Source organism: Salminus brasiliensis, chromosome 15, assembly GCF_030463535.1.
Source record: "Salminus brasiliensis chromosome 15, fSalBra1.hap2, whole genome shotgun sequence".
NCBI lineage: Eukaryota > Metazoa > Chordata > Actinopteri > Characiformes > Bryconidae > Salminus > Salminus brasiliensis.
The window spans coordinates 3,611,126-3,624,672 of NC_132892.1; the positions used below are offsets into that span (position 1 = coordinate 3,611,126).

Here is a 13,547-nt window from a genome sequence, read left to right on the forward strand (position 1 = left end):
CTTAATCCTAAATTTAACCTCAAACCAAAATCTAACCTTAACCCTCAACCAAAAACCCAATTGGGGGATGAGTGTTTATTCGTCTAAAAGCAACCATTCCAGATTAAGGCTCAACTACACCCAAATAAAAATCTGTCCAAATAAAGGTCAGTTGTCATACTGGGCTAAGTCAGTTCACCCACAACAAGTGTTATGACAACAAGCCTATATTGACATAATCACATGTTTGGTTGACAAAGGCAGCCTTAATGACAACTGACACTTTATGAAAGGCTTATATTGGTGTCACGACGCCTCATGATTGCTGCCATACAGTAAAGTGTTACTGTCCAAAGTAATGAGCTCCATTGTCCATTGATATAAAATGCTATGCCATTTCACCCCAGTAATTTATTTATGGGGTTATGACAGCCTAATATCAGCTAAATGAGATGTGAACTTGACACTTGAACTTTGATGACACTTTACACTTTTGAAGCAAGTCTTAAGTCAAATATTTCTGGAGGTTTTCATGCGTTGTTAAGAATTCTGCTCTTCAGTAAAGTTTTGAAAAATGTATCATTCGAGTTATATCCAGTAATAGCAAGCACTACTACTATAATACAACTGTTAAACTTATCTTATTTCTTAGAACTTACAAAGTCTTGGAGAAGAGTGACATGGAGGTAAGTGATTTAGAGCTTTTATTCAATACATTTATCTTGTGGATATTATTTGTTAGTACAAAACTGAGACTTTTATGCACAATTTCTGTTCTTTGCCAGGTATTATTGTTAAATTGTTTACTGGCCTGTCTCTGGAATGTCTTATTAATCCATTGAAATGTCATTGCTAGTCCAGAATATTTCTCATTGCTGAAGCAGACGTCCTAGCTAGAAATGTTTGGTTAGTAGAGTGTTACATGAATGTTCGGAAAGTTAAGACATGTTTAATCTGTCAGGTTTTTGTAATGTTTTTTTTTTTATTATTCCCATAATTGAATTTGGGCATTTCCTATTTCCAAAAGTAATGCAAGTTCATCACTGTTTTTTTATCAGTGTAAATTCTGAGAATATTTAATTTCATGTTAAAATAAGTGCTCCAAATTTGATATATGCTCCAATTCTGAAGTTTGGTAATGCTTCAACTCTTAAGTTTGGAAAATGCTCCAATTCTGAAGTTTGGTAAATGCTCTAATTCTTAATTTGGAAAGTTGTCCAATTTTGAAGTTTGGCGAATAAACCAATTTTGAAGTATTGTAAATGCTTGAAGTCTTACATTTGTTTGGTAAATGCATTAATATTGAAGTATTAAAAATTCTAAAATTTTGAAGCATCATGAATTCTCCAATTCTGAAGTTTGGAAAATGCTCCAATTCCAAAGTTTGGTAAATGCTCCAAGGTAGTGATTTAATAAATAATTATTAAAGTTCCATTGTAAACATGGTGTCCAATATTGTCAGTAATTTTTAAAATAGAAATAGGCCCTCTGAAGAATTTCCTGGAGGTATTTCAAACATACCATCATTTGCATAATAAAAAATTGGATCCCCGCCTGATTTTAATACAAAGTGAAAGTAAATGTGAGCATACACACTGAGGAAGTTGGTTACAAAGGCTGAGATACACCGTTCTCCAGTTCCGTTCGACATAAGGTAATTAAAGAAATTCAGTTCCTGAATGCATTTTCTCACTTCTCACTTTCTCAAGAAGAGCTGTTGTTTAATGGCTGGCTCATAACAGGTGCAGGTTTTTCCTGCATCTGTTCAGGTCAGCAGTACAGTTACAGCTTTCCAAATTGTCTACAAGGCTTCCATCTTTAATACTCCTTTTAATAAGGCTTGTCGGCATGGTCTTTTTCAGAACAAAGCAGTAGACCTCTCTCAGTAGACCTAGATCAGTAAACCTCTATTCTGGGATTCTGAGATCATGACAACCTTAAGATAGGGTACCTCGAAGAAGGGAATTGTGTGTTTGTGTATATTTCAACAGCAGAGCATTACAGCTGGAACAAAAAGTTTGAGAATAACAACTTCAGCCTCGTTTTTAGCTGCTAACTGGTAACGTCAGCGCACTAACTGGTAATGTCAGTCCAAATAAAGTCACAAATGATGGGTAAATGTTTAGGGTAGTTTTGGAGTTCCTCATTGCAGTAGAGGGCACCTGAAAATTATGTCAGTTAATAGCATCCAGAGGATTTCAGAGAGTGCTCTGCTACAACAAAACCAAGGATCAGGCTTTAAAAGCCTATACCCAGTCCATTAAAACATGCCTGGATTGGCCCGAATCCCAATTATACCTAATTGTTTTTGCAATTAATCCCAAAGGTTAGCTTTTAGCCTAGCACAGATACAAATGTCTGGTTGTTACTAATACCGCAAAATTGTCTCAGAAAACTAAATGGTGTTACGAATAAAACTGAAAGAGGAGCATGCCTGAAGCCCTAACCTAACATCCTATAAATTCCATCTCTACCTTGTTAATGTGTCTACAAAGAGTCTGTGCAACCCTCCACCACCCTATTACCGTCCTTAAAAACCATGTTATCTATCATTCTTGGCACCACACATCACAGATGGGACTGGCTTCTTGTACTAGAATGCCGGTTGTGTCTACATTATGGGGGTGTAAATATAGCAAATCAATACTGTGATGTAACAGTTTAGGGATTTTTAGAAATTAGAAATTAGAAATAGGCCTACTGAACAATTTCTTGGAGGTGTTTCAAACATACCATAATGTGCAGTTTTTTTCTGAATCTGTTCAGGTCAGCAGTACAGTTACAGCTTTCTGAATTGTCTACAAGGCTTCCTTCTTTAATACTAATTTGAATAAAGCTTGTCCGTTTGGTCTTTTCCTTGCTCCAGGTTGTCAGAACAAAGCACTACTATCAGTAGACCTTAATTCTGGGATTCTGAGATAACCCTAAGATAGGATACCTCAAAGAAGGGAATTGTGTGTTTGTATCATCTTCCAGTAACATCAAGGGAAATGTACAAATAAAACTGAATCTTCAGGTCACGATTGAATAGAGCCCTGCAGTCAAAGAAATTGGAATGACGTTTGGTGAACCTAACATTCTCTGGTAAAGGAAAGTGAAAGTAAACATGATCATGACAAACAGACAAGGATAGACTTGTAATAAAAGAAACTAATTTGTAAGTTATAAAGAGTGTGCAATTGAAATGTGGGCCCATGTTTGTTTGTTTGTTTGTTTGTTTGTTTTTTTGCCTGCTGATCTCCAAAACGTCAACTTTACACAGGAAGGAAAAGTCATTCTGGCAGATTAAAAATGGAGATACAAGGGTTGTTTTTATGTTTTGCATTATAGCAATGATGTATTTTGTGGGCTTTACAGATACTTTTAATGTGCCATTTATTTAAACATTTAATTGGTATTATTCAGTATAGAAATTGTTCTCTGATGTTTACACTGAAATGGCCAGATGTGGTTCTACATAGATTAAAACAAATCAAATCAAATGTATTTCTATAGCACTTTTTACAACTGCCGTTGTCACAAAACAGATTTACAGAAATCAGTAAGAGGACTAGAGAGCAACAAAACCCTGTAAACCCCCAAAGACCCCAAGACAACAGTGGCAAGGAAAAACTCCCTCAGAGCTGGAGGAAGAAATAATAATAATAATAATAATAATAATAATAATTATAATAATGGTGGCAGATAGTCTGGAGCACATGTAGATTTCATTAGTAGTCATTAGTCATTGGGTAGTCATTTACTCCGAGAAGGTAAAGAGATTGTAATAAGTAAAAGTGTGGAAAAAGTAAAGACGTAAACTTGATATAAAGACTCTTTACCAATGTAAAGGTTCTTCACACTGTTTATAACATAACTTCTAATTTACAGAGAAAAGAATGGGAAGTTCCTCTTCAAAATCATCCTATTATCCTCCTGCAGGTAAGTCTCGGCTGAATTACAAAATTAAAAAAAAAGTAAATCTTATACATATATAAGATAAATAGTAGTATAGTAGTAGTATATATTTACTACTCATTAGAATATAAATGAATGGCAATTATGTATACAATACAAACTGTGTACTGGCAGACCTATAAAATTGAAATAGCAAAAAGGGTTACCAAGAACTTTACGTTCAGTTCTACATTGTTTATGTTTATTTTTTAATTCTAAAATAATTTGTTCATTTTAATAATATTTATATTTTATATAATATGTATTAATATTATATTTCAGAATTATTAATAACTTTACATTTTAAATGTAACAAAGCTACCACATTAGCATTTCTAGCAATTAGCAATGAATCTAAGTAACCAAAACGCTAGATTCTTATTCTGTCACATGGTAAGCCCATTATTTAAATAGTTTTTTTTACAGACATTTACCAAAATCTTACCAATGTCTTTTGATAGTGACAAAACACTGCTGTAAAATGACCAGTAATGTTTCATTGAACCACTAACACTTTACCCTTATTGTTCAGAACTAGATAGGTCCTGGAGGAAAGTGACATGGAGGTAAGAGCTATAAAACTGAACCATGCATGATACTTTGTTAGTGATATTATTTGATTACAAATAATTACAAAGCAGTGTTTTTTTACTGTCTTTTGAACTGATGGTCAAAGTGCACTCAACAGATACTTTATAATAATGCTGTATTTGTGATTAATAGATTTAGAAATATATAGATTGATAGAAATATATACAGTGGTATTTAGTCAGTCACCAATTGTGCAAGTTCTCCCACTTAAAAAGATGAGAGAGGCTGTAATTGACATCATAGGTAGACTTAACTATGAGAGACTAAATGAGAAAGAAAATTCTGAAAATCACATTGTCTGATTTTTAAAGAATTTATTTGCAAATAATGGTGGAAAATAAGTATTTGGTCAATAACAAAAGTTCATCTCAATGCTTTGTTATATATCCTTTGTTGGCAATGACAGAGGTCAAACGTTTTCTGTAAGTCTTCACAAGGTTGGCACGCACCGTTGCTGGTATGTTGGCCCATTCCTCCATGCAGATCTCCTCTAGAGCAGTGATGTTTTGGGGCTGTCGGCGGGCAACACGGACTTTCAACTCCCTCCAAAGGTTTTCTATGGGACTGAGATCTGGAGACTGGCTAGTCTGCTCCAGGACCTTGAAATTCTTCTTACGAAGCCACTCCTTTGTTGCCCTGGCAGTGTGCTTTGGATCATTGTCATGCTGAAAGACCCAGCCATGTTTCATCTTCAATGCCCTTGCTGATGGAAGGAGGTTTACACTCAAAATCTCACAATACTTGGCCCCATTCATTCTTTCATGTACACGGACCAGTCGTCCTAGTCCCTTTGCAGAGAAACAGCCCCAAAGCATGATGTTGCCGCCCCCATGCTTCACAGTTGGTATGGTGTTCTTTGGATGCAACTCAGCTTTCACTCTCCTCCAAACATAACGAGTTGTGTTTGTACCAAACAGTTCTACTTTGGTTTCATCTGACCATAAGACATTCTCCCAAAACTCTTCCAGAACATCCAAATTCTCTCTAGCAAACTTTAGACGCGCCCGGATATGTACTGGCTTAAGCAGGGGAACACGTCTGGCACTGCAAGATCTGAGTCCCTGGCGGCGTAGTGTGTTACTGACGGTAGCCTTTGTAACATTGGTCCCAGCTTTCTGCAGGTCATTCACTAGGTCCCCCCGTGTGGTTATGGGACTTTTGCTCACCGTTCTTGCGATCATTTTGACCCCACGGGCTGAGATCTTGTGTAGAGCCCCTGATCGAGGGAGATTAGCAGTGGTCTTGTAGGTCTCCCATTTTCTGATTATTGCTCCCACAGTAGATTTCTTCACACCAGCCTGCAGCCTATTGCAGATTCAGTCTTCCCAGCCTGGTGCAGGTCTACAGTTTTGTTTCTGGTGTCCTTCGACAGCTCTTTGGTCTTCACCATAGTGGAGTTTGGAGTGTGACTGTTTGAGGTTGTGGGCAGGTGTCTTTTATACTGTTAACGAGTTCAAACAGGTGCCATTAATACAGGTAATAAGTGGAGGACAGAGAAGCCTCTTAAAGAAGAAGTTACAGGTCTGTGACAGACAGAAGTCTTGCTTGTTTGTAGGTGACCAAATACTTATTTTCCACCATTATTTGCAAATAAACAGTCAGACAATGTGATTTTCAGATTTTTTTTCTCATTTTGTCTCTCATAGTTGAGGTCTACCTATGATGTTAATTACAGCCTCTCTCATCTTTTTAAGTGGGAGAACTTGCACAATTGGTGACTGACAAAATACTTTTTTTCCCCACTGTAGATACACACGTGGACATAACTGTTGGAACCCCTCGATTAATGAAAGAAAAACCCCACAATGGTCACAGAAATAACTTGAATCTGACAAAAGTAATAATAAATAAAAATGTCATGAAAATTAAACAATGAAAATCCGACATTGATTTTGAGCCATGCTTCAACAGAATTATTTAAAAAAATAAACTCATGAAACAGACCTGGACAGAAATGATGGTACCCCAGAAAAATAATGTGACCAAAGGGACATGTTAAATCAAGGTTTATTCACTAATTAGCATCACAGGTGTCTACAATCTTGTAATCAGTCAGTGGGCTATAGGTAGTCACTGTGCTGTTTGGTGACATGGTGTGTATCACACTCAACATGGACCAGAGGAAGTGAAGGAAAGAGTTATTTCTGTGACCATTGTGGGGTTTTCTTTCCTTAATCGAGGGGTACCAACAGTTTTGTCCATGTGTGTATAGACTAAATTCATTGCATCTGTGTCTGATACTGTTGATCCATTAAAACTCCATTGGTTCTAAACATTTTACTAGTTCTTGTAAGTGTTCTACTAGTATGTGTCTTATCTTTGATAAACATAATAATAATAATAATAATAATAATAATAATAATAATAGTACAAACATTAATATCATAATCTGTCTTTCTCAGAGAAAGAAATCAGATACTGCCAGAACTGGAATCTTTAACAAGTTCAGAAGTCCTGAAAATTCTGCTGTATGGACCAACCGGAGCAGGGAAGTCAAGCTTTGTCAATTCTGTCCAGAAGGCCCTCTTAGGCCGTAATGTCATTAGTGCTCAGGAACAAACGATACGAAGTGGAAAAAGCTTTACTGCTACAGTGAGTAACTTCAAGAAAATCTTAAGTGTTTAAAATGGTCCAACTCAGAACCTCATAAAATGGATTTAAATGTATCTTTAATGAAATTTAGATTTATTTAAGTCAAAAGGTCCTGAAAGAAGGAGTTTCTATAAGATCTAATTAAACAAATTAAACATGATTAAAGCATACATTCCAGACTTTAATTTAAGGGTGTTTGCGTACCCTTCAGTTTCACCATGTTAAAATTACAACACTTTTGTACACAGTTCCTCTCATTTCAAGGTACCAAAATGATTGGTACATTTCAAAACGTAATATATTCATCATATTAATAATTAAAGTTGCCACATAATGCTTTTCTGTGTATTTCAGTTGTTTCTTGTAAAAATAATAAGTGATTAATAAGTGATAATAAGTGAAATGTGACTTTGATTGGGGTGAAACAAATGCTCAGATGTGGTTTACCACCCAGTTAAGTTTTACTGGATGGTGTTGCTGTCCTCTTAGCATAGTATACAGCTTGCAAGATTGAACCCCGTTGGCCTTCACTTCTCTGGTTGTCTGTCGCTCCCCTGGATGCCGACAGAGGTCCTTTAGCTTCCGTGAGCTATGCAATTTGTCGGTGCTTCATCTTGTTAGCTAGCCTTTTTAACCCTGCTTCCATATTTTCGCAAAGTAGCTATTAGTAGCTGGCCAGTGGGCTGGGATTACAGTGTATCACAAAAGTGAGTACACCCCTCACATTTCTGCAGATATTTAAATATATGTTTTCATGGGACAACACTGACAAAATTACACTTTAACACAATGACAAGTAGTCTGTGTGCAGCTTATATAACAGTGTAAATGTATTCTTCCCTCAAAATAACTCAATATACAGCCATTAATGTCTAAACCACGGACAACAAAAGTGAGTACACCCCTAAGAGACTACACCCCTAAATGTCCAAATTGAGCACTGCTTGTCATTTTTCCTCCAAAATGTCATGTGAGTCGTTAGTGTTACTAGATCTCAGGTGTGTATAGGGAGCAGGTGTGTTAAATTTTGTAGTACAGCTCTCACACTCTCTCATACTGGACACTGAAAGTTCCAACATGGCACCTCATGGCAAACTCTCTGAGGATCTTAAAAGATGAATTGTTGTGCTACATGAAGATGGCCAAGGCTACAAGAAGATTGCCAACACCCTGAAACTGAGCTGCAGCACAGTGGCCAAGATCATCCAGCGTTTTAAAAGAGCAGGGTCCACCCAGAACAGACCCCGCGTTGGTTGTCCAAAGAAGCTAAATGCACGTGCTCAGCGTCACATCCAAATGCTGTCTTTGCTGTCATCATTGCTGCAGAGATTGAAGAGCCTGTCAGTGCTCAGACTATATGCTGCACACTACATCAAATTGGTCTGCATGGCTGTCACCCCAGAAGGAAGCCTCTTCTGAAGTCTGTAGACAAGAAAGCCCACAAACAGTTTGCTGAAGACATGTCAACAAAGGACATGGATTACTGGAACCATGCCCTATGGTCTGATGAGACAAAGATTAATTTGTTTGGTTCAGATGGTCTCAAGCATGTGTGGCGGCAATTAGGTGAGGAGTACAAAAAGTGTGTCATGCCTACAGTCAAGCATGTTGGTGGGAATGCCATGGTCTGGGGCTGCATGAGTGCAGCATGTGTTGGGGAGTTACACTTCATTGAGGGACACATGAAGTCAAATATGTACTGTGGAATACTGAAGCAGAGCATGATCCCCTCCCTCCGGAAACTGGGTTGCAGGGCAGTGTTGCAGCATGATAATGACCCCAAACACACCTCTAAGACGACCACTGCTTTTTTTAAGAGGCTGAGGGTAAAGGTGATGCACTGGCCAAGCATGTCTCCAGACCTAAATCCAATAGAACATCTTTGGGGCATCCTCAAGCGGAAGGTGGAGGAACGCAAAGTCTCGAATAGCTGCCAGCTCTGTGATGTCGTCATGGAGGAGTGGAAAAGCATTCCAGTGGCAACCTGTGAAGCTCTGGTAAACTCCATGCCCAGGAGAGTTAAGGCAGTTCTGGAAAATAATGGTGGCCACAAAAAATATTGACACTTCAGGAAGTTTCAATAAGGGGTGAACTCACTTTTGTTGCCGGTGGTTTTGAGGGAAGAATAAATGTACATGGTTATATAAGCTGCACACAGACTACTTTTCATTGTGTCAAGTGTCCTTTTGTCAACTGTGTTGTCCCATGGAAAGATATACTTAAATATCTACAGAAATGTTAGGGGTGTACTCACTTTTGTGATATACTGTATGTAATTTTTGGGATTAAAGATTTAATAGAGTCAGGACTGTTAGTTTGGGGGTCTTTGAATTGACTTGTTGTCCAGCTCTGTTTTGGTTCTGCTGGAGGTTATTTTGAAGGAGGAACAGTAGTGTTTAGAGTTCATGGTTTGTCATTATGCCAAAAGAAAGACAGTTTTCTGTTCTGGGGCACCTTTAAACTGTGGCGTTCTTGTTTTATCATGGACAGATCATTTACTTGGGAAAGACTGTAAAACAGAAATGCTTTACTGTTAGACCAGATAATATGGGATAATAAGGTACAGCACATTTTAATCTCAACCTAGATCAAAACACACAAGATGAAAAAGCGTGGAGGTGGGCGTTTCCCTTTTGTTTTCCAAGACATCATGGGACTTCAGCCGGATAATTTGGGTGGAATAGAAACTACCGATGTCATCAACATATTAGAGGGTCACATATCAGATGGCTACACTGTAAGTACATACAAACCACAATTTACTTTAGTTCACTGGTGTGGTGATAATTTGCAACTTATCCCTAAACATCTCAATTTGACTATTTGTGAGGATACACTTAAACACCTTATAAAATAACATGCAGTGTAAGTTACAAATATTCCTGGATGTACATAACTATCACAGCATACTTGCTTACACCACAAAAACATTTGAATTGGCCTTCTCTAATATTACTAATATTACTGGAACGTTTGTTGTGTAACTGCTGATGATGACTTATGCTGCAACCACCTGGATTTGTGTTTCTTTGGTGAGATGTTTGCACAGTACCACCTCATGTGTCTTTTGCAGCGTTGTAAATGATCACATAGGAAGCACCATGTTATTATTTAAATTAGCATTTACTCAAATATACAACCAAAAGTACCAGCAATATAATATATATATTTTTTTCTTTTAGTTTAATCCTCTGTGCTCTATAACTAAGGACCACCCCAAGTATAATCAACAGCCAAATCCAGATGATAAAGTTCACTGTCTGGTGTGCATTCTTCCTGCTGACTGTATCTCCAGAATGAACAACGAGGTGTTTGACAAAATGAGGTTCATCCGAAAGACGGCAGCTAAGCTAAGTAAGTTACAATTTTGTCACTGTCACACAAACAATGTAATGTAATGGCATTACTAAAACACACTTTACCTACAGCCAGCAAGGAGCACTTACTGTACACATGCTTTATAAGGCATTATTTATTACAAGGAAATTCACCTTTACATTTAAAAGCCATAAAAGCCATTTAAAAACTTACTTCACTTAAAGCCTGTCATGACTTTGCATAATGGTTCAGAAACCCATTATATACTTTCATAAATCACTAATTTGAGAAATTAAAGCTGTGTGTTATAATGCATTATAACTTGTAATAAAATGTTCAATGTTATAAGCGTTATAAGTATATGTATATGTTGCCATGTTTATACAGTACCCAGTAATTATACAGGCTTATGACAGTTATTATAAGGTATTATGTATGCCATATGATGTATTATAGTTCTAATACTGACTTCATATAAAGTATTATTGAAAAATCTTCTGCAATGGAAGTTAATGTAAAACAATTTTATTCCAAGTCAACTGGAGCTTTTCTGTTGGTCAGTGCATGACACAATGTAAAGAACAAGCCTATTGGTCAGTGCATGACACAATGTAAAGAACAAGCCATATTTACATTATATTAAAAACTAAAAAAACTTTTAAAAATCAAGCTACAAATTTGTTGCAGGACAGCAGCAATATGAAACTAAACCTGACAAATGGGAATAGTGTTTAACTGTTTACAGAGGATTTAGAAAATATTGAATACATGTCTTATATGTCTTGTGTATTACTTGGCTTTCACGTTTCTCTTCTGTATCTTGATTTTGTAGACATACCACAAGTCATTGTTTTGACAAAAGTGGATCAAGCATGTGAGGTGGTCAACAAAGACTTGAAAAAAATCTATCAAAGCAGAAAGATGAGCGACAAGGTAAAGTGTGTTTACTCACACCATGAAACAGATGAAGCATTCATCTTCATATGATTTATGCCATATGAAAGCAAACAACATATTTTAGCATCTGCAAATTTAATCTACATGTGGACAACCCTAAAAAGATTGGGGTAATCTGATTAAACTTACACAACTAAAGAAATGTCTTTAAACATAATTTATAAAATGTAATTAATAGAAATTTCATTTTCATGTGAGGAAAACCTTTAAACTCCCTCACATTTATTATTACTTCAAATGTGTAAAATTCCAATTGTAAAACTGTAGAATTGTATCAGATGGTGCTTGAAGAAAATGTCTGAAACATCACACAGCTGAAAGAATTCTGCATGGAGGAGTGGGAAAGACTCACTGAAGTTGTTTCAGCGGAGGGAGAGAGGGCAGGTGTTTAAGGGTTTAGTTATATTACTTCCATTTCTTAATTTTGTTCAAATAAAAATCAATTGTTCATATGTTCACATACACTACATGGACAAAAGTATTGGGACACACCTGTTAATCACTGAACCCAGGTGATTCATTCAGTGTCATTGCCACAGGTGTATAAAATTCACTGAATTCCAGCATAGTTCTTTAATAGGATGCATTGCAACAAGTCAGGATACGTTGCAACAAATTTCTTTCCTCCTAGATATTCTGTCTGTGGGTCTAGAATGGGATGTCATAAAAGCTCTTGTAAAGTATGCTAATACTTTTGTCCACATAATGTATGTTAAAGACAAAGGCTAACCTAGCATGGACAGTCCTGAGATGAACAGACTACAATATATGTAGAATGTGTAGACCAGTCATAGCTGCTCATTATGTCCTTCAGACATTCAAAAGGGACATGAATCTGACTGGAGGACATATCCATTCAATCTAATTCAGATCCATTAAAAACATGGTTTGTTGAGTTTTGTTATGGAGCAACGTCCAATCTTTAGATTAAATCTTTTGGACGTTTAATCTAAGTTCCATTGAACACCTCAGGAATGAACTGGAAGGTTGATTTGGGAGCCAGGCTTTCTTGATCTACACCAGTGCCTGACCTCACAGATGCTTTTTTGACTGAATGGGCACACCAACATGACATGCACTCCAACATCTTCTGGAAAGCCTTTTCAGGAGAGTGCAGACAGTTATAGGTGAGGGGGGGGGGGGTATTATTGCACATGCTTTTAGAATGGGTTTGGGGTCATACCTTTGGCCTTATAGCCCTTATAGTGTATCAGCTGGTAGTCTGTGTTGTCAGATAATTTACAATGTATAATGTATTGTGTAAAAAAAATCACATCACATGGATGCATTGTTTCTTTAGATACAGGAGTGCAGTGATAAACTGGGCATCTCCTTGAACAACATCTACCCTGTCCAGAACTATTATGCAGAGATCACCCCAGATGAAGCTACTGATGTTCTCATCCTCATGGCACTAAGAGATATTGTCAACTTTGCCAAGGATTTTGTGGAAGACAGAGATTGAGACATTTAAGATACGAGGGTCCAAGCAAATGAAACATAGAATCTAGATGGAGTTCATATCCAAACCCTTTCCAGTTTTTCTCAGCAATGTTTTGCTTCCTCAAACATTTATTTTTTAACTTTTTTTGTTTGTTTTCATAATTTCATAATTTTCATCATTGCCTTAAAAGTTAATTCCCTGAAGGGATGAAACATGGAGTTATAATAAGGAATTTCTTTAGAGTGCTTTTTGGGTTTGTTCTTATAGTAACTCTCATTTTATTATTTTTTTATTTCATGGTGGTCTTACATAATCTTCCTATTATACACATCAGATCAGCTGTTTACATAAAGACATGGGTGTTGCTGCCATTGTACTGGTTGTTTTTAAGATGAACTTCCTGTTCTTTACGTATATAAAAAATGTAATCACTCTGAAGAAGGCATATGAGCCAAAATGTTTTGAGTTTTAAATAAAGTCCTGGAAATCTACAATCAAATGTTGCTGCTTTTATTGTTTTCTGCAGTCATAGGGCCCTATTTTAACAGTTTGATTTAGAGCAGCTTGATTTCAGTGTACACCTTGCGTGGCAAGCAAAACAAGCGAAAGGCTCTTAATTAATCATTGGAGTGTTTGGGGCAGTAAACCAATCAGCATGTCACTCACCATTCCCTTTAAAAACCAGGTGCGGTCTTTGGCGGATTCATATTTCAGTGGCGCATCGTGCATG

General features: G+C 36.9%; 1 protein-coding gene across 2 annotated transcripts; it reads left to right on the top strand.

Annotated features, from left to right (window-relative positions):
• Positions 1-1,575: 1,575 nt before the first annotated feature.
• LOC140535878 (interferon-induced protein 44-like) lies at positions 1,576-13,296 on the top strand. 2 transcript variants are annotated; one of them, XM_072657414.1, is made up of 8 exons: positions 1,576-1,633; positions 3,850-3,900; positions 4,448-4,481; positions 6,909-7,098; positions 9,686-9,835; positions 10,281-10,452; positions 11,249-11,349; positions 12,674-13,296. In XM_072657414.1, exons 2-8 carry the CDS (start codon positions 3,858-3,860, stop codon positions 12,836-12,838), a joined length of 855 nt encoding a protein of 284 aa, XP_072513515.1. In that variant the 5' UTR covers positions 1,576-1,633; positions 3,850-3,857; the 3' UTR covers positions 12,839-13,296. The 2 variants fall into 2 exon arrangements, with proteins under 2 accessions (XP_072513515.1, XP_072513516.1); XM_072657415.1 differs by lacking the exon at positions 12,674-13,296 and adding an exon at positions 12,346-12,506.
• The last annotated feature ends 251 nt before the right edge of the window (positions 13,297-13,547 follow it).